This window comes from Coturnix japonica, chromosome 7 (assembly GCF_054131305.1).
Source record: "Coturnix japonica strain WE chromosome 7, WE-NBRP24, whole genome shotgun sequence".
Classification (NCBI taxonomy): domain Eukaryota; kingdom Metazoa; phylum Chordata; class Aves; order Galliformes; family Phasianidae; genus Coturnix; species Coturnix japonica.
Genome location: NC_140669.1, coordinates 20497361 through 20517664, shown reverse-complemented (window position 1 = coordinate 20517664; position 20304 = coordinate 20497361). Strand labels below are relative to the sequence as shown.

The following is a 20304-nucleotide window of genomic DNA, read 5'->3' as shown; positions in this document are numbered from 1 at the left end:
GCCTTGCAGTGAAAACACAGAGATCATTTCAAAGAGTTACTTGAAGTGCTATACTTTCAGCACAGTGCAGTTGAGTCTGCACAGAAAGGGCTGCTTCACCGACAAGTTGTGCTGTGATTTTAGCCAAGTATTGCTCCGGAGCCATCAGATAGCTACACTTGGAAAATCCATTTCTCCCCATTCCTTGGCTTTGTGTTCCCTCAGGCAGTCCCAGTATAAACTTGTTACTCACTTCACCATTATGAAAACCATTCTTCAAAGTATTCCTTTTTACTTACTGACCAAAAAAAAAGGATTCATAGTCTCCTTTTCATGAAGGACCATATGAGCTGACTTAAATCAGGCTTCGGTAGATCTCTGAATGGCATGAGTAATTAAGTGCCTTTAGAGAAGTTTTGTAATAACCCATAACATCAAAGGATAGTAATAAACCAGAAAATAAACTAATAATTAAACCAATAAATCTTTTAAACATCAGTGGATTAGAAACCCCTTTGAAAATAAGCATGTGCACTAGCCAGCATCTAAATGGTGGACTTTGTCCAAGAAACTCATATGATGCTGAACAGAAGATGTGCAAATGTCCGTTGCACAGAGGGATTAGTCTTGGTGGTTTATGTGATAAGAAGTACATGCTAAAGGAGGCAATAGTGCTGCTGAGCTGCTCTCAGAGGTTTCCTGATCAAACCCTTCCAGCAGCTGCTCTGTGCATTGCTGATTTCTCCTTTGAAGCTGTCTTTACTTACAGGCAGAACAGGGTGGATGCAGTGAGGGGGAGGTGCAGCAGCTTGGTGCATGTGTTTGCCTGTCTCACTCTGCTCTCTTTGGTCAGCCCCAGAACTTGACCTGGACTAGGGTGGCCTACAAATATGAGCTTGATGAGAACAAAGTTGAGCCTGGATATACAACAGCATACTAAAATGTTTTAGGGATGTGTTCTCTAGAACTATACTTACAATGAATTTTACTGCCGTTCGATGTGATAAGGATGAAAGCCTGACAGAAGTTACCATGCAGTGTTCCACAAAAATCTCAAACGCTGTAGCAGGACTTTCATTTTTTATACTTGATATTTGCAGTGCATGTTTTATAGGTTTTATAAAAAGGATATTATGGGATTGGTATTCCAAAGTTGACATTGTGTCTGAAAGTAAAATCTGTATATTATGCAAGAATCAAAGAACAGGATAAATATTGCTAAGTGATGCTTAGAGAATGCAGTGCAGAACTGCAGTACACCCACACACAAATAAAAATACTATCTGCTGGGAGTTCTTTACTGTGTTTAGCAGAGAGCTATAAATGCACATTTAAGCAGCGATTTGTATAGCTACTTTATCTTCTGTTTATATCTCAGAACATAGTCAGTCTCACAAGCTCAGTTCTCTCTGACACTCGAATATAAGGAAATAAGTTTCTTGTAGTGTAATTTGGAAAATGAAATCAAAAATCTTTTGACTTAGGATAACCTATCAGGTAGCTTGTTGTTCATGAATGACTATAAATCTCAAAATAAAACAAGTGGTACCAGGTTAACAAGGAATGCCACACTTGACACTTGCTGGAAACTAGGAATGATATTTTGGTATATTTTGTTGAAAGACATCTGGATAAATCCAGGACAAATTTTTCCCAATAAATGAGCTGTTCCAAGATACAGATTTAGCATGTAGCCTGGCCAATTTGTTCTTGTGAGTCACTTATTATAGAGCTCCTCAAAGAGATTCTTTGGTTTCTTTATGAGCCAAATGTGCTTTCCAATCTCTTCTGTGATATCTCTAGAGCTTGCAGGCTTTGAGAAGTAATTTTAGGTTGGTCTAAGGAGTCTGGATGGAAATAAATCTGTCTGAAAACAATAAGTGGAGTTGTTAGGTTACATTTTCTGCTGCCTCTTTTTTGCTCCATCAGTGAAAGACTGCAGTCTCTTCCCATGTCTGTATTCTCCACATCTTTTTGCAGTTTGTTGATAATTTCTTCTCTTTGTGAATTCTCTACTTGTGGTATATCTGCAACTTTTGTGAAAGTCTTACCAGTGAGCAAATTCAGGGAAGCAACTTTTTGAACTGTAGGTTTTTCTCTCACTCTCTCCTTTCAATATATGGCCAGAGCAATAATATAAGTTCACAGTTTTGGTTATCATTCCTTCAGTTCAAAGACTAAACTTCTCTAAAATGTACATGCTTACAATGATACTTGTGTTACAAAGTTGGTCTTTGATCAGCCAGTGCTAATATATTGAGTATGACATAAATAATCATAATTTTATTCAGCAGCTAGAATTGGCAGTTTAGAGGAGAAAAGAGGGGGATTTGTGCCTTGTAAAAATATACATACTTATACTGTATTTTGAATTTCATAAAGTGAGTATACCTGGGGAACAACGATTGAACAGAAGTGTTGATAACTGATTGAAAAAGTATAGCAAATCAAGCTGCAAAAGCTCTCAGAGAAAAATGTGCTAATACAAAATTGTTCTTTTTAGCTATATCCACACTTTCATGTGGGTTTATGACAGAAGGCTCAATTATCTTGCTCAATTTTTGGTGCTTATATCCATGCAGGTTGAGGGTAAAGAATACAGATGATAACTAAATCATATATACATTTTTTGAGTTATTAGAAAACATTAAGAAACAGATACTTTAAGAAAACATGCAATTGAGACTATGTCACAAATTACATAAGTTATTTTAAAGTAAGCTTCTGATAAATTTTTCAGATAAGAAAAAAGAAGGTCCATTCTCAATCCTTCTTTTGAAAGCTTAAAGCTCTTGAAAACTATGGAAAGTAGAACATTGCTGTTGTCAAAACAGCAAAAGCCAATATCCTGTTATGGAATTTCTCAAGGAAGTGACTGATTAGAAGGCAGAGTAGGAAAACTGTTCAGGAACAAAATGTCATTTGTGTGGTTGTTATGAAGCCTTAAAATGGGAGACTGGTGAGCAGAAGGTTAGGTCCATTGCTGGGATGAGATCCCACTACCACCAGCACAATGCAGCTCATCCTGCTAGGCAGGTGGCTATTGCATGTCATCCTACCTGGTTCCCAAAATGCTAACCTATGCTTCAGGCATGGAAAACTTTCTAGAAAAATGATCAAGGTGGCACAGGATCAAAGAGTAATGTGCTCTGTCCTGCATCTCCTAAAGGGGAGGAAAAAATTGAATACCTACCAGGGGGAGCATTTAAGTTGACAGTTTAGTCAAGCAGCTGTCTTTCAATGCTTTTGGTAACTTAAAATGCGTCTTCTGTTAATTTTCCTGTTCTGGGTCCTTCAGTACTGCTCTTAGGAAGATGTTTAATTTAGCTTTGTTTTTCTAAAAAAATACTGTTTTCTCAGTGTTAGTAGACTTCCAAGTGGATGAGATGGAAGAGGCAGTGTGGCATGGCAGCTTGTGCAGTAGTCATGTACCAGAACAGCTCTTTCAGCAGCTGCCTCAGTTTCTGTCACTGTTCAATGAAACATAACCTTTGCTCCTATAAAAGTTTGAAAACCCTGAAGTGCTAGAGTCAACAGCTGTAGTAAAAGCAGATTGTATGTGGTTTGTCAGCACAAATAACTAGCAGATCCTGAAGGCTGTATTGCAAGTGTTTCCTGGGAAACCTATGTACAGCATAATGGGTTTCTAAAACCCAGCACACAGGCAGGCTGTAGCATCTTAAATCACAAATTTCATCCCAGCTCTCAGCCAAGGTAAGCAGAGGTGACCAGAGCATTGAGATGCATCATCTTGGCCAGAGAAACAGAGCTGCAGTGCATGTTCTGCGTATTTGCAGTGCATCTTGATTTGCACACAGACTGTTAAATCCCTTTCATTACAGTCAATCACATATGGATTTTTTTCTTCATGAATACTTAATGCAACATATAATTAGACATGGCAAGTGGGTGCCAGGTCTGGAATTAAGACTTGAGCTTTCCTGGCACTGACTGCAGCATTGGTATGAGCAGCACCACAGGAAGGTTTGCAGGAGCTCATGAAGCAGGCAGCTGAGCTCCTCCAGCTGGAGGCCAGCCACAGAGGCAGGTCTTGCTGGAGGCGCAGAGGTCAGTGCCCATGCTAGGCTGGGAGCATTTGCTGACAGAGTCCTGCCCCTGCTGCATCACCACTAGACAGGGCAGGTGTTCGTGATGTGCCACTGAAACCAAAGCTGTGATTTTAGTGCTTCCTTCATTTATTTTTTGCATCCATCATCCAGGCTATTCATTCCTGTGGGGAATTCCTGGGAGATAAACCTTCTAGTTCTGCAATAAAATTAATCACAGACGAGGGAGAGTTCTCCCTTGCTGGCTCTTCTACAATTGTAGGAATTTTGTTTGCTAAGCAGTGAGAAGACCTCCTGCTCACGGCCAGCTGTTATACTCATCAGTATGTACATAGCTGCACTTTCAGGTGTCTCAGCTTCAGGATGGCCAGAGTTATCCTCAAATACCTCAAAAGAAACAATGATGTGGAAGGTAAGAATACAAATCCTTGAACAGGAAAGGCTGGAGTGGGATTGTTCCTTACAAGATGGTGCTAACTCACTCATTTTTCCATTTTAAGTTCTCTTTGGATATGCAGTTTTCCCAAATACTAGAAACAAATTCCATAGAAATATGCATATTATATAAAAATCAAGCAAACCTATGCTAAAGCTAACTCAAGATACTAAAGTCTATTTTTGTATTACCACTGCTGTAACTAGGGCACCCATTCACCTCAACAAAGGCAAGTCTACAGAGAACTCTATGTTTCTGCACAATATAGTTTGAGGTTTCCTTCTGCAGGATTATTGTGCAGTTGTTCATCCACATGTGTCTGAGTTTGTCTTGGGATAAAAAATGACTTCATTGTATTTTAATGCATAGAAATTTTTAAACAAATGCAGTTTTAGGTAAGCTATTTGAAAGGCATTGTTTAGTGGCCTAAAACTATTTAAATAATTCTTTTTTAAAAAGTTATTATAACAGTGCTTCCAATGTTGTAAGAAATGACAGTATTTCTGACTGATTTTATTCAGCTAGCAAGCTGTAATCAATTGCTAACTGTACCTTCAGTGAGAAGCGCAGTCTGACAGGAGTCCTTGGCTTGTTAAAGAGAATGGAGCTGAAGAAAGACATTCTTACAAATTACAGCTCCTTGCAAGTGGTGCTTCACTATGAAAAAATGCTCGTTAAATTCCAGCTGACTCAGAGTAACCTGTTTTGGGTCATGGCAATACATCATCAAGGTTTCAAGAGTGCTGAAATGTATTATTTAAACAATGAAAACAATAATGTTACAATGTGTTACTGTGCTCAAAATGTCATATTCTGCATGCAGTTCTGCTTGGAATTACTTTCTGCAAGTGGGACATGTCAAAGCAAGGAAATTCTCAACCTTGTTTCTCTCCAAATTCAAACCATTCTGCATATACAGAATGACCTGGAAAGTTAATCAGATTTATTAGCGATACAGAATGCTCTGTCTGCAGAGCGCTTCTTCTGCAGTTGCTTCTTCTCCAAAGGAAGAGCACATTTTCACATAGCTTTGTTGCTGTGACAATTTTGTTCTAATTATAACCGATTCGATTTGGATACCCGAATAGCTCTGCAACTACTAATTTTAATCAGATCTCTGCACACAGGGAGTCACAGACAAGGTAGTCAGCCCTGCTTCTACACACTGCTGCTCAGAGAAAAGAAGGTTAAGTTAGGGGAATTACCCACTGGGCCAATTTGATCCACTGTTTCTACAAAGCACAGAATCAGTGGGGTAAATGCAGAGGTATACAGGCTGGCATCTGTCATAATTTGGGAGCCACAGCCATTTAAAATTGTAGGTTTTCAGTAGTAAGCCTCAGTCATCACTATACCTATTATTTTACTAAGTCTAATCCTAGGGAGTATTTTAGGCTGACAAAATGCTTCTCTTTGTTTATTCATTGCACCTGTACAGCACCCTGCATGCCAGCTGAGTTAAGAGTCCTTCTCTCTGTTTTAGAGCAAAAAAAAAAAACAAAAAAAACAAAGGTCTTTGACAGAGAAAGGCAAGGGTCTTTGTTAGGAAAGCAGCATATCTTTAGGTCTAAGTGAGAGTGAAGTCACCTGATGAACTCTGAGCACTATGGTGACTTCAAGAGGAAAAAAAGTTTTAAAATGTCTAAGCAAGATGTTGAGGAAAGACCTGGAAGTGAATAATAATGGAGCTTGTTACCACCTGGCACTTACATGATGCTGTATGGGCAATCACAGCTTGAACCTCTGATTAATCAGCTGAGGCAAGTGTTAGGTCAGATGTGGGAGCACAGGTGAGAGTAATCTAGCTGTGCTTCCAGAAGGGGTGGACCTCTACTCCACCTCCTCTAAGACCTCATTTAAGGGCTGACCACCACTGAGGTAGCATCTCTTGGAGATTGCTCCTCCAGGGGAGGCTGCCTCAGCTTTCTGGTCAAGGCATTGACATTGGTGAGTTTTCCTTTGCTAATAACCTTTGACTATCTACCATCATCTTTGTTAACATCTTTATATTAGCTGCCCTTACAGATGCCCACTGTGCATCCTCGTTTTAGCATACTTTAGGTCAAAAGCTTAGAACATGCACATCCTGAGCGCCAAGAACTGAAGCCCTAAATAATGTTACTGGGCTGATACATTTTCTCTCCCTCAATGCCCATCCCTCCCAAAGGCTTTAAATTTGTGTCCAGTGCCAATAATATAAGAAAGGACAAGTTATCTTTGACTAATCAGTTTGTGCAATCAGGAATTCAGTTTTACAGAAATATCAGTTGGCACCATTAGTTTCAGATACAGTAATGTGAACCCTGTCCCCAGCCACATCAGGCCCTTTTCAAGGCTTGCCTTCTTTTGATAAAGATCCCCTTAAAATTTTTAAGAGATTTTCCTTCTTAAACAATAGAAGATAGCAATAGTATTTTTGCATTGTTTCAGAATCTAGAACTTAAAAAGAAAGTAAGAATGCTAGGTTGTTTCATTCTTTTTTTTCTGATGTTGAACAATCTGTCTCTTTTAAGAGACATTTGCTAGTCTCTGGCACTTCCTTTAAGTACACTGTAATTAAATAACTTCCTATAAATTATGGAATTGCATGCATTGATTACTTCCACACTGCAGTAGCATTGCATGCCATGATGCTGGCAGCTGGCTGTAGCTGAGCAGTATGCCAATACCCATTAGTGCCATTTCCTCCCAAGTAGGTCTTTACAGGAGAAGTGGGCTTGCTAGAATGGAGATCTCACATAGCCTCTCCCATTTGCAATTAGCTTATGGGAAGTGGTTCTGCACCAGGCAAATTCAGAAGGGCTCTGATGCAGCAGGCTGGAAAGCACACATGGGTGGCTGCATGGCCAAGGTTAACATGCAGGACCTGGGAAGCAAGAGATGGAAGACTGAAGGACAGCTTTCACTAGCATATTTTTTCCCCCAGAGTTACTTATAGGCTATTTGCAGTTCTGTTGGTTCAGTTTGGTTTGGGTGGTGGTGGGTTGTTCTAATTTTTATTTCTGTTATTTTGGCTTTTGTTTGCTTCTGAGATGAATCTCTAAATTTGAGCGCTGGACAAATTCACAAGGTTTCCTTGAAAGTATTTTGTCTGTGTACAGGAAAAACTGCTTCTCCTTTTCCAGAGTCTGAATGGAAATAATTCATTGCTGAAGAGGTTTACTAGGCCATTAATTAGCTCCTTACAAATATCATGGTTCATTTATATTTCTGATTATGACGCTGCCCTGCGTGGCATTTGAACTTTAGTGATTCAGTAATTCCTTGGCTAATAGTTCATGTTGAGAACCCCATCACATGTTCCTCATGAATCCAAACTTCTCCTCAATATGACATGTAAGTACATAGGGCTAAAGGGCAAACCTGTACATTGAAGCTTTCCTTCCAAATACACCACAGGTGAGTGTTCCAATATGGAGAAGAAATGATGGTCTCAGGTGTAGCAACTCTGTATTTTATTAAAGGGGGAAAATATAAATAAAATAAAGTTATAATAATAAAAAAGGTAGGGAAAAATTGCAAGAGAAAATATAAGGGGTTGTAAGATCACAAAATGATAAAGGAACATCTCTGCAAAAACATCTGAAAATATGAATCCAGGAATACAATGCTTTACTTATAATAAGAGCAAGCATTTAAGGTGAAATGAACTTGTCAGACTGATTCAATATTTAGTGATAATTCTCAGCATGGAGAGACTAGATCCAGATGCTATTCACAAATGAACACTTGTGTATCCCACAGTAGTGAAACTCTGAAGATGCAACACAAAAGTGGTACCTGTGCTCAACTCTGAGCACGGTTTTCCTGTATTCACAGACTTCCATCCCACCATTTGCTGCTTTTTTAAAAAGATGTTGGAAAAGCTATTGTTAGGAAACAAAAATCTTGCGCTACAGAAGGATACAATGTACAAATTCAAAACAAATGCTCCTTTCCATCAAACTCACACGGTTTCTGTGGCATGTGCTGTCACCAACAACAATCAGGGTTTTGATTACGCTATTAAGATGTCATGCTCTCCTCTCTGTTAGGGAAAAATGGGTGAAAAAGTGTTAGCTGTTCTTTCCATCAGACCGGACTCTCTTTGTATTTCACAGATACTTGCCTTTGACAGGTCTTTAAATAAATGCAGTTGGTGTTCACTTCTGGTTATGAAATACCCACTTGTGTTTTTGCAGCTTTTTTTGTGTCGTTTTGTCATAACACCATACCAGTTTTCACACTATGGTTTATAGTCACTCCTTCTCTGTCTCCAAATGCTTATTATTTTTAAAAGGACATCCAAAAAATTTCTTCAGTAGTTATGCTTATAGTCAATAACTATTTTCTTATTAGCTGCTGTAGTTATCAAAATTAGCATTATGAGCAATAGCAGCCTTAGAACTGAAAGTAGTACTCTGGGAAGTGTTTGATGTTTTTATGTATTCAGTGTAATTTATTGTAAATACAGAACTTCATAATATATTAATGAAAAGCTATCATGATATCTATTAAGAAAAGCAAGTTAGATGCATCTTCGGGGGGAAAAAAAGAAGGATTGCTGTACAGTGATTTTTTAAACTTTTTAAAAATAATTTTCTTTAAATATTCATGCCTTTGATACCATCCTCAAGTGTCTGAGTGCACAGGAACTTTCCTCCACTTGGATAGCCGTGCTATAAAGCCATACCAGAGCAACAGTCAAATAGCTGTGCTCTATCAGCGCATTACAGATGGGGTGCTAGGGCTGCTGAGGGACTGCAGTGCTGAGTACAGCTCCCAGGCAACTGCTGGGATGCAGATGTGTACAGAGACTTGTAGTGTCTCATCACTTGTAGCGAATCTGTCTCAGCTGTGTTGGGAAAAGCACAAGGGAGAAATAATGTAAGGATGGTGGTAATAATACAAGAATGATGGTAATAGGTATCCAAAGGTTATCTATAGGAAAAACTCACCAATACAGATTCCTTCAGTCTAGCTGGAAAATGCTGAGGCTGGTTATCTAATCTCCACAAAGGAGCAGTCTCAAAAGAGATGCTGCCTTAATGATGGTCAGCCCTTAAATGAAGTCTAGGAGAGGTGGAGTCAAGCTCCATCCCTTCCGGGAGCACAGCTGAATTACCTTCACCTGTGTTCCCACAGCTGACCTGACACTTGCCTCAGGTTCAGACTGTGATTAACAGTTTGCCATACGCTGAGGATGTAGTACTGCAGTGATAATTGGTTTAGCATTTTGTAGGGGTAAGTGAATACTATGTCTCTTTTTTAAGGGTATGGATTAGAACATCAATTGGGTCAGATAAACTGTTGCTTTTCTATGGATCCAGTTATAGTAGATCTAAGATATCTTGCCTAGTTCTTACTGAATTTCTTCATGTTCTAATGGAGATATGTTGTATCCTTGGCATTTATGTTTCTATCATTAATATTTGTTCTTGATAAGGGCATTATTGACCTGATATAGATTAGTCTCTATATTCCTTCTGATTATGATTTATGCAGTAGCAAAATGACTTATTTTTTGTCATTTTTCTCTTTGATTATTGCTGTACACTGAGTTTTAATTCTTTTTTAAACAGTTGTATAGTGAATTGTCTCCATCAAACTTCCACGATCAAATCTGTTTTTAAGCAGAAACAGCACAGCCTGCCAGCAATTCAACGAGATCTTTGGGTTATTTGAAAAAAATCGATACTTCAGTTTGTATGACTGACGGTGTTAAGAAAAAGGCTAGATGCCACTGAATACTTTTAAAACAACATAGCAGTAAAAATGTTAAAATCAAGATGGATGTTTACCAAGCAAGCCAGCTGTACTCAAGAATGTTATTAGTATGTTTGACTGTCACAGCTTGGTCTGCTGATAATGGCTACTTTATGGGTGTACTTAGTATTAGCGTTTAGGGAATTCAGTGTAGCAACAATTTACTTAATGTTCTATCGCTCACAACTAGAGCAATTTGCAGTCTTTGTTCAGGAGGTAGGGGGATCAATGAGAGTTTACTAGGATGTGGAAGAGAGGTTAAATTCTTTCCTGAGATCTCCAAGACAATATTCTCCTAAATTCAAAATCGCTACAGTGCCACATGACCAGACCTCACCTCAGAACTTTGCCACTCTGACACAAACATAGTGCTAGAGGCCATAATTTGCCTACCAGCTGCAACTCTTGCTGAAGTCAATGGAGGCTGCAGTGGTTAGGCATCACTTAGATTCATAATCACTCATGGCATTGAGAAAATAATGACCAGTGGAGGAATCATAAATTAGAAAACCTCCAGGTTGATGCTATTAATGGAGTTAATGATCCTTCAGATGAAATACTGTACAGTAAATATAGAATTGCTCTGCAACTGAGATAAAAGATGAGGACTGAATAAATGTTACTGTGGCCAAGAGACTGAATTCAATGAAATTAATATCCAGTGATTTGTTAAATGTAAATTCAAATGTGTTCCTTTTTATACAAAAGGCCAGCTTATGATTTCAACAGTCTTCAAATACAGCTCTTAAGCTTTCCTCTTAGCAAATCAATTCAGAGGCTTTGCAGTTCAAATTTACACTAAGAAGAAAAGGGCCAAATTGCGCTGTCACATATAGGTACAAATCTGTTTGATTCAAATTGCTTCCCTCTGAATGGATTTCTTTGACTGAACATCTAACACTACAAATATGAAATGAGTTTATAAATCTAATTAATGGTCATATTACAACCATTTTACTTCCACATTGTGTTAGAGAGTTGCTGCATTTCCTGGCTCTGACACACTGCAAGGAGATTCCTGCTTTCCCAGATGTGCTGTTACCAGGCTAGAACTCATCCCTGCTGCTGAAAACATCTTCAGCATGCATTCATTATTAATACAGGTAACCCAGTAATGATGTGAGCTTGCTGAATTAAAGACAAAATCAAAGACATTTTACCTGTCAAGATGTTAGTTCTGAGCTCTCAGTTTATCTTGGAGTGGGTGACAATGAGTCACTGACTTCTGACATAAGAACATGGAGCTACCTTCATTATACTTAACCAGTCTGACAGCTTTAAATCTGTGCTCTGGGCAAATGGACCACTTCTTCAAACCCTGTATGTGATTTCTTGCAATAGGCATGTTGTTTTACACTGCTCTGTTGTGGAATTGTGCTTGCATTTATTAGCACACTACCAGTGCATCTACCAGTGATAGAGGTATCTAATGGGCAATGTTAGGTGGAACACAATTAATGTTGCCTGCAAAAAATACAAAGTCAGATACCGAGAGATTTGCTGTCCAGGCTTGTGTTGTAGAGGTGGGCCTTCAACCAGTGGATGAGTCAGGGGCTTCCAGAGCACTTCTGCTCCACCTGTCTTGAGCTGCTCCCAGCATGAAGGTACTGACTGTTGTTATTTTAAAAGCACTTTGTTCATTGCAGTATCTAAGAGGGGCCAAAGCTTATTGAAAGCAGCATTAGCTTCTTCATAGCCCTTCAGCAAAACGTATTTATCTCTTCAATCACCTTCCTTTCATATGTGCATAGAACATGAGAGGAAGTATCCTCTGCCTCAAACGCTGAAAATTTGAGCTTGAGGGACACTGAGGAGCTGGGATAGCCCTGTCCCATAGCAAGCTGATCTCTGCCTAATTTCCAGTGTTCTGACAGTTCTGAGCACTGCCTTCGAGTGGCCTCTGCTCATCCTTCATCCTCATGCCAAGAGCTGGATGAATGCCTCCAAAGACCTGTCAGACAGGAAGCACCAGGGAAAGGCATATTTTGGAATGAAGATGCTGAGACTGGTGCTGAGGAACTGGTCAGATGATTGTAGCTGGTGTATGTCCTGAGTTGCAGTCCAGCCCTACACATGAATTTAAAAATGTAGTTTTCTTGTCCCCAGTTCCCATAATTGTCTTTCATTTTAGTTTGTTAGCTCCAGTCAGAACTTGAAGGGGGAAAAAAAAGGCTATTCAGGAAGGCTTCCAACTCTGCATGCATAATCTTCTGCTTTTGTATTCATATGAACTGTGCTTATAGTATATTTCATCACAGAAGAGTGGGCAGTTAAAAACACAATTAATTCCTTTCTAATTGAATATTTTCTGAGTAATTCACAAACCTGGATAAATACCAACAGCAAACAAATATTTAAAACTGTTAGCCAGCAACTAAAGGTACCAGAAATAGTCATTTGATCAGGCACAGCTTTTGGTCCATCTGTGTAGAACAGCATGCCCCAGTCTGCAGTCAGGGAGATGTGAAGACCTGCACCTTTGGAGGCAGTGTTACATGTGTAGGAAATGTCACCTGGACTTCCCTGTGATGTCTTCTGTGATGGAGTTTGGTCCCAGATCTGCCTGTGAGGAGCTGCATGTGACACCATGTGGCTCAGCAGAGCCCTCTCTGCACCACTGCTTTTGGGAAGCAAAGGAAGGGAGCACAGTGTTACAATGGTCTTCCTACCTAGAGAGTATCTGAGTAGCTTGGAAAAAAGTTAAGTGAAGTGGGGGTGCTGTTGAATGCTCACCATCAGTACATCAGACACTAGGCTTGAAGAAGGGCCTGGATTCCTTGTTCATTTTCACAAGGTTCAGGGTAAATCAAAGAGGAGCACTGTCAGGAGAGTGAGGAATCTGGAAATGAAACAGAGTCTAAAAGGAGCTAGTCAAGAGCTGTTAGAAAGTAGGGAAAACCTACCTAGATTGTCTCCAAGGAGACTTGAGACTAAGAAGAGCAAAGTTGTCTCAGTACATTGCTGAAATGAACTTGCAGCCTGGCAGTATGCCCAGCTTAGAGATGGCATCAGAACACCACTACAATCCATCTGCGGTAAACTCAGTGTTCACTCTGACACAAAAATATGATGTGTCCTTCAGAAGGAACCACTGTCCTTTACCCAGAGAGTGCATTACACAACAGATGCTGTAAAATGCCCTTGTACATCAGTGTGCCCAAGTGTGGGTTTCCTATGTGGCAGCACAAGATAGGAAATGTTATCAGTTGCCCTATTTGCTCTGAAACCAAGTGAAATGTTAAGTACTGACCAGTGATTTTTGTAGGCAGTGCTTTTTGTTACCTCCACATCTTGATTAGCCCAGAAAAACAATGTTGGGCTTAGTCTTTTGCCAAGAGCAAGAAAGGAGAAAATCCTTCTCTACATCCCTAGAAAAGCTAGCCTTTCCCATATCAATTACTCAGTCCCTAGTCTTCCTGACTGGCAGCTGTTGCCTGCTTTAGCACAATCAGTCTTGCAAGATTTGTAGGTGATAACAAAACCTTCTGGGGAGGCCAGCATGTGAAGTTTTCACCATTACTTAAAAAGAAAATCAGCTGTGTGTGTTCCTGTGATGAAATTTGCTAGCACAGAGTCAAGAAAGAGAAGAAGAAATTTATTGGAAAATCCAGTTTTACTTTGTATATGGTAAACATTTAAGCAATACAAAGAGCATGTGAATTTAGGAAATGATCTCAATTGTATGCTTCAAATAAATCTCCAGCAGCATTGATAAAATGAGAAAATCTTTTTTTTTTTTTTTAGCTTAAATTGTTTTAAAGCAAAGTAGTGGATTTTATTTTAGCCTCTCAGAAACATGAAATTTCAGTCATGCTGCAGTACTTGGAATCTAATATTCAGCTCTTTCACATCATTCGCTACCTCAGTGAGCCTTAGAGATCATTTTAGGAAAAGAATTGCTTTTAAACCTTCCAAGGACAAATATTTCTTTAGTAGCATTTAATGAATTTAAAATATCCCAGAGAAAATACACTTGCTGGCTCTTGTAACTGCATTACTTCCTCTGAGACATTAAACAACCAGCACCTCACAGTGGGTGGGATGGCAGATGCTTTCAAAAATTCTCCTTACTGTAAATATGACTTGCTCTGTCTCTTCTCTTCTGCTTTTATGCATTGAGTGGCCATAGCCTCTGTTACTCAAGTTCTGCTTAGGGATTTGGGGTTGTTCTGAGACTTGGTCATGAGGCCTGAGTATATAGTTAGCCTGAGGGACAATTCCTAATTACGCAATGGCACTGCAAAAGAAGAAACAGATGGGAGATGCAATTCCCTGGTGCTGACACATCCAACTGTTTTGTCCTGTCCATCCCTACCTGTTTAACTTCTAATCCTCTCATCTTCCCATCTTCTCTTTTTTCTAATTTCTATTCTCACTGGGGTATTTCATTTAAAAATTTTTTCTAACCATTTTTACTTACAAACAAAACTACCTGGAATTTTTCAAGTTTTGTTTCTCAAAGGGATAACATTCACATGATGAGTGCACACTGTATATGTTCATTATGCAGAGTAGCTCTGCTAGTTGAGGACCCTAGCTTCTGGCAGGGTTGGAGCTGTTGCACGTGGGACTTGTCCACAAGTTACTACTGCATCCAAACCCATCCAGGCATGCCCAATGCCTTCCATTGAAACATCCGCACTGTAGCAAATCATTGCTGACAACAAAAGTGGTTATCTGAGATGTAAAGCAGGATGCCTATAAATATAGAGTAGACTTTTCCCCCACAAGACTGGGATTTCACCTGGCAATATCTGAATCTGGGTCAGATTTGATAACTGAGTCAGATGGACTCTGTAGAAACTCTCTGTCTTTCATCACAGTAATGCATGTCCAGACAGATCTTCTTTCTCAGAAGGAGAAATAAATTTATGTTTACACATTGACATTTTCCAGGTGATCTATGTCAATATTTAGATGTAAAGGTGATAAGAAGTTTCAGTGAACTTTTTATTTATTTATTTATTTTAAGAGGGCAGAGTAATTATAGGGGTAGAAAATATTATTTTCTAATATTTTCTTTCTCAACTCTTTAAACACTACTGCTGGTTTGCGCTGCAAACTATAATGTTTTTATTTCTGTGTTGAACAAAATATTTTTCAGCAGTAGGCAAGACTTCTTTGCTTATTCAGAAAGAAAAAACTCTTTATAGGGTCATCTGAAAACCATGTGTCTGACGTACCTGAAGGCTGTGCTACTATCCAGCAAGTCCTGGACAGATTGGAGAGTTGAGCAGAAAAGAACCACATTAGGGTCAATAAGGGTAAGTGCAGAATCCTGCACTACACGCATCAGTGTAGGGACTAACCTGCTAGAAGAGAGATATACAGAGAAGGACCTCATAGGTCCGGTGGACAGCAAGTTGGCTATGAGGCAGCAGCATGTCCTGGTGGATCAGGTCAGTGATCAGTTTAATGCATCCTGTGATGCATTAAAAAGAGTGTGCACAGCAGGTGATCCTCCTTGTCTATTCTGCCCCAGTGAGGGCTCATCTGGAGTACTGTGTCCAATTCTGGCCTCCTCAGTTGAATTAAGACATGGATCTCCTGGAAAGAGTCCAGTGGAGGGTCACAATGATTACTGAAGGCCTGGAGCATCTCTCGCACAAGGAAAGGCTGAGTAACCTGGAACTTTTCAGCCTAGGGAAAAAGCAGACAGATGGGGAGAGCTTTTGAATACTTATATAATAGGTTGGAAACAAGAGAATGCGGCCCGGCTTTATTCAGTAGTGTCTACTGACAGAACAGGGGTCAGTGATTACAAACTGGAACATGGGAAGTTTCATCCAAACATAAGGAAAAATTTGTTTACTTTGAAGGCGATGGAGCACTGGAACAGGCTGCCTAGACAGGTTGTTGAGTCTCCTTCTCTGGGGATATTCAAAATCTGCCTGGACACTTTCCTATTTAACCTACTGAAGTGAACCAGATGGACTAGATGAAGTTCAGAGGTCACTTCCAATCCCTACAAGTCTCTGATTCTGTGAAATACTTAGTGATAAAAGAATAAATGGCATTCAAATACTATGTTCAACAGTAGCCCATTTAAATTCACTCTAAATAATATATCGAAATCACTAGCTTGGAATTCAACTCGCCCAATTTTACAACTTAAAAATGCTTGTCTTGCATCTAGTGCTGGAAATAGCTTTCTGAGATCATAGCTGCCACTTCTCCAACAGCATCCATTTTACTGGATGTTCAAATTTTAGTTCTTTAGTTAAATTTTCTGGCTGAACATTATGTATGGGCATACTTCATTTGATCAGTTATAGCTAAAGAGGTTAGCCAATTTATTGCTAAATAATCTTCTCCTATCAAAGAAGAAATGAAATTCGCTGAATTAATATAAATTCCTTGAGGCAGTGGCTGTATCTGAGAAATACTAAGGGGAACCAATCCTGTTATATTATGATAGTTCAGAGACCTACAAACGTTACCCTTTTCAGTACAGTAAAATCTACATATTGTACATTTTAAGGTAAATACAATCTCTTTTTTTTTCTTTTTTTTCTTTTTTTCCTGATGGATAGATGATGGGAATTATTGATGTGTCTGCTTAGCATGCTGTTCTCTTGGCAGGCAGCCTAGCCTTTAGAGGATAAATGAGAGCTCTCATATGTTGTTAGTGTTTTTTGCAAGTGTACTCAAATCACATACAAACAGACTGTCTCTTGCTCTGCAAGATGCATGTAACAGCATTGATTTCAGTGGATGATGCTCATACCCAGCCAGGAGAAGACCAGGCCCTTTGAACTCACTGCATGGTTAAGTAAGCTTTGGTCCTCAGAGGCTTTTTTCATCTGCAGTCTTGAAGGAGTTGCTGCTGTAGAAGGCATTTCTCTCTTGTTATACTATTGGTTTCTGTGTTTAATTCTTAGATACTAAATATGTATTCTTATATTCATGTCAAATTATGTATCTCTTCTACTAGATTCTTGTCCTTGCATCTTTTTTGACAATAGATACCAGCATACAAAAGGAATCATGCCAACAGCAAGGATTTCAAGTAGATGTGGTCCTTGAATACACCCATCCTCCTTCTAGATAAAATAAAACTGTGATTTTAAATGCCAGGGCTTGTGGAGAATAGAAAAGTCAAGGTTCCTGCTTCGCATGGCAATGAATTTCTACTATAAAAGAGAGAGAACATAGCTCCCTCTCAACCTATAAAAAGAAGGGGAGTGATTCCTGCTCTGTCCCTAAAAACAATGATTTGAGCTCGATGGCCCCAGACATCCTTCCAGACTGCCAAAGGCAACCCCTTTCAGCTAAGTCGGTCTAAAATATTCATTGAAAATAATCTATCATTTAAAAGTAGCCTTGCTTGGTATGGGATGGGGAAAAGACTTATTGTTGTATGCTTTCACCATTTCTCTGCTCTTTGCCTATGGACTAGAACCTCCAGCTCAGAGCTCTATATTGTATTCTGACAACTCACAGCCTACTTCCCTCCAAAAATGACATGTGGGTGATCAGATTGGCTTTGTGCTGCTGAAGGGAAGTACAGCAGGATGCTGATTGCTGGCAGCTCCAACAAAGCAACGACTCCTCAGAAAGGGGCAAGGGCAGAGGGATATCCATATTGCAAGGAGAACTGGAATGCTGTCTATTTCGCTATATAACATGACTGGTCACTATTTGGTACTAGAAGTATCCTTCAGGAATACACAGATTTTGTCTGAAGGTCAAACATAAATAAGAGAGCACACCAGGCAAGTGCTTTTACATGTTTGGCATTTGTTTCTCCCTGGTACAGATGAGCATTGTTTTGCAGATTTTTGCTTTTCAGTATTACCCTTCTCCTTTAATATTTTTGAGCTTTTTTCACAATGAAATCTTCACTTCAGTTTCTGATTAACCAGTTAATTACCTAGCTGCAGTGCCCTGATGGTTTAGACCATGTGCTTTAGGCGTTCATGGCAGCTAAACTCTGCTGGGAAGCTCAATCTCATGTGTGGGTTTAATTAGAGATTCTTTGAGGGTACTTTTAATGTTGCTTGAGAACTCTGTGCATCATTTCCTACATAGCCTCCAGCATCATTTCTGAGCTCAGCAAGGCTAAAGGAGTAGCAGTGCCCCATTTGCTTCTGTGGGTGGAAACTCACACACTCCTTATTCTGAAAATTATGTTTAATGTTCTAGTACAGAAGCTAAGTAAAGCTATAGTTAATAAGAAGCTCTCATGTACATATTAACTTTTAAGGGGTATATTTTCCATTCATTTCACATGAGATTACTACTCTTTGACATTAAATGGAATTCAGTGTAAAGGCCAAAGAAAGTGGTGAGTGGTGATGTAAATTGAAATAAATCTCTATTAAAACACAGCTTTTATAGAAAGAGTCATTCAAGCAGCATAGCTGCAGCTTCCAACTATTCTGTGTCATTAAGGACGCAAGGATCCTTTGCACTGGTGTAGTCATGTACTAGAATAGTAGCATCTTCTGTTGCTACAAGAAGACATGAAATATCATCAGCTAAGAGATTTACATGGCAAATATTGAAATTAGCCAGGGCCAATTTCAAGAGGGCCAGGGCCCTATCACAGAATTACAGCCCACTGTAAGGAACTCAGACAAGACAGCATGAATACAGTTGGCAGTACCTATGAAAGCTGATCGAAAAACTGATAAGAAAGTTGTGCTAGCTCCTGCTTTGCAGTAAGCTGTGCTGGGAGAAAAAAAAAAAAAATATTGTGAGAACAGCCAGGTCTGACTGCTTCCTTACGCAACAGAAAAAAAATCCCTCTTTCTGTTGACAGACAGCTCAGTGCTCTGTCGCTGCGGCTCAGCTGGAGCAGGCAGGGACAGGGGATGCTGAAGCGCAGCTCTCTCCTCCCTGTGACCACATCAGGCAGCCTCATCAGAACCTCCCATCTATGGGTCTGCAGGGCCACGGACAGCTTCAGCCCTCCCTCAAGGTAAGGCTTTGCAAAATCTGTCTCCAGGAAGAAAAGATATACTGTGTTTTACCCTCTTCAAGTGATTCCTGCATTTATAAGGTTAGCTGTAGGATTTGTAGTTTATAAGATATTTTCCTAATTGGGTTCAGTGCGCTGGTTTCCTTTGCCATGCATCCATCCCAGTGGTAGTTTCAGCACCAGAGAGAAATCAGAGTGGGCTAAGAAAGTGTTCCAGCTGGCCTTGATGCAGAGAAAAACACTGACTGCAGCTTCACTCATGCTCTCCTCTCTGAAAGTCCCAATTCTGCTCCTGCAAGACCTGAAGGGTCATCCTCTTTCATCTGCAGGGTGCTGAGACAGAGGAAACCAGCACTGTCTGCTCTCAGAAGGGGCAGACCAGCAACTGCTGCCTCCGGTGTGCCTTGCTCTGCCCTGGGGAGTTTTCCGGGCAACTCTTTGTTCTCCTTCTGCCTCAGGAGATGCTCTCACAGAAGTTAACTCTGGGTTCTTCCTTCTGTCTTTGCTTATTCTAAGGCAAACCAGAGTGAGGTGCAAGTAATTGTGACTTGATGGAAATGTATGCAAAGGAGGCAGCCTTGCATTTGTCATCATGTGATAACTTTTCCATGTTAAATGGCAACCAATTAAATAGACATAGAGGAGCACAAAAGCATCTGGCTTTCACTGAGCACTGGAAGAAGTGTATTTGAAGGAGAACAATTCCACATGTTGGAAAGCAGCAGGGAAATGTAAGCATGAGGAGCTGGGGGAGGCAGGAGTAGGGCTGTGGTATGCTGTACTTTGAAATGTTTACAGCCATCAGATTAGGGCTTCTTTTAACTGTTACAAGCTTTATGTTACTACATAAAAGTGAGATACTGATTATTATCAAACTTTCCGGGGAAGAAAAAATAAAGGAAGCGATCTTATTCTTGTGATTAGAATATAGTGTGTTTTGAGGCCTCCACAATACAGTTCATGCTCTGGTTATTGTCATGTTGTTGTAACATTCAGTATCTTCTTTTGTGGTATGGCTGTGGTGAACAGCTGCCCTCTGATTGAGGAAAATTTCACACCTTGTCTTTGCAATCAGTGTGGAACAGCACTGAGAAGCTGAAACGGGGAGCTGACTGTTTCCACTGCTTTGTAGGAAAGAGTAACTCATAAATCCA

At 39.8% G+C, this 20304-nt stretch overlaps 1 protein-coding gene across 1 annotated transcript in view; it reads left to right on the top strand.

Annotated features, from left to right (window-relative positions):
* LOC107316636 (uncharacterized) overlaps positions 1-20304 on the top strand; it is a 162658-nt gene that overhangs the window by 101769 nt on the left and 40585 nt on the right. Inside the window, exon 2 of the mRNA XM_085552670.1 lies at positions 18992-19150. Within this exon, the coding sequence (XP_085408796.1) occupies positions 18992-19150 (159 nt within the window). The remainder of the gene's footprint in view (positions 1-18991; positions 19151-20304) is intronic.